The 1,581-nt window shown below is 33.4% G+C and overlaps 1 protein-coding gene across 2 annotated transcripts in view; it reads right to left on the bottom strand.

Moving 5' to 3' along the window:
- Window positions 1-1,581, bottom strand: part of SNX14 (sorting nexin 14) — a 75,849-nt gene that overhangs the window by 26,672 nt on the left and 47,596 nt on the right. For both annotated transcript variants that reach the window (XM_003801289.3, XM_003801290.3), the window contains one exon: window positions 1,225-1,308. In XM_003801289.3, coding sequence (XP_003801337.1) covers window positions 1,225-1,308 — 84 coding nt within the window. The remainder of the gene's footprint in view (window positions 1-1,224; window positions 1,309-1,581) is intronic.

Genomic DNA, 1,581 nt, shown 5'->3' with positions numbered 1-1,581 from the left:
AAAAAAAAAAAAAAAGAACAATCGCCCAATGCAGTGGCTCATGTCTGTAATCCCAGCACTCTGGGAGGTGAAGGCAAGTGGACAGCTTGAGCCCACACCTGAGCGAGAGCGAGACAACTGTCTCTAAAAATAACCAGGTACCTACAGTCCCAGCTACTTGGAAGGCTGAGACAAGAGAATTACTGGAGCCAAGAGTTTGAGGGTGCTATCAGCTATAACACTACAACAGCACTATACCGACGGTGACAAAATGAAACTCTATCTCAAAACAAACAAACAAACAAACAAAAAAACCAAGAAAACAATAATGTTGGGAACCCAACCAACTTTGGTTGATCCAGAACTTTAAAGCATGGAGATAAATAATCTTCTCTCGGCTTCAAACAAAAGTTCAGATAAAGAACAAGACAAGGATGGTACTGTACCAGACTGGCAGAGAGAAAGAGAAAACTATTTGAAGTAAAAACACAAATTCCAGACAAAAACTATGGAGTGGTGCCCTGCATTCTTGTTTTCCTATAACCATCACTTTATCACAGGCTTTGCTTCACAGCAGGTAAAGAAGGTTTCTTGCCCTTCTCAATTCAGAATCAACCTGAATTTGAGGTTTGGATTATGGGACACTCCACAGAGCTTTCCTAAAATAAAAGGGATTCAGAACACACAAATAGAACTCATCAACCTATATACAAAATGTCTGGAAATACTTCACTCTACCCCTGACATCAATTAAATAATTGACTAGAGAGGAAGAGGAAGAACTAAAAAGACTGCTCTTTTTTCCCAGTAGATTTTCTCTCAAAAAAAAAATTCAACCAAAAGTTTATTGCATATCAAAATCTAAAAACTAATCAAGACATGTGCCACAATGCAGAGCAAACTTGTTTACTAAAAAAAGTGGTAAAAGAACCAAGCAACTCTGATACGTCTGGTTTAAATTCTCTGCTACACCAAAGTAAAATTTAAATACAGTTAAAGAATACACATTTTTTTAATTTTAATTTAATTTTTAAAAATGCATGAATGTATATTATAAAATCTTTAAAAATATAGACAAGCAAAAATAAGAAGATAAAAACGGTACACTTCTATTACCAATAAAAGGGTACACATTGTCACTGTTAAATTTCTTTGGTATAATTATTTTAAAAAATTAACTGGTATGACAGCTTCTAAAAATACTAATGCTAAAAGATAATGTCTTATCCAAAACGAACAACATACCATGAAATTCTGTTAGTTTTGATTCAAGTACATAAAATTCAAGGTATCTTCTATAGACAGACCAATGTTCAGGCTCATGCCCAACTGTAAATTGAACAATTATAGATTAAGTAACAACTTTATAACCCAATACAAAAAGAATGAACTATTTAAAACATTAAGATATACAATACAAAGCTGGATATTATTCCACAGTCTTAGTAATTTATTAATTTTGGCATTGCGTTACTATATTATTTATCCCATATTCTAATTACCTAGAAATGAGTGATAAATTTCACCTATTTATGAAGTTATCTCAAGAAAATATACCTTTTTTTTGGAGACAGAGTCTCAAGCTGTTGCCCTGGGTAGAGT

This window comes from Otolemur garnettii, unplaced genomic scaffold, assembly GCF_000181295.1.
Source record: "Otolemur garnettii isolate 467f Iridium unplaced genomic scaffold, OtoGar3 scaffold00205, whole genome shotgun sequence".
NCBI classification, from domain to species: domain Eukaryota; kingdom Metazoa; phylum Chordata; class Mammalia; order Primates; family Galagidae; genus Otolemur; species Otolemur garnettii.
Note: the sequence above shows the minus strand (reverse complement) of the source record. Positions and strands in the feature narration are given on the sequence as shown.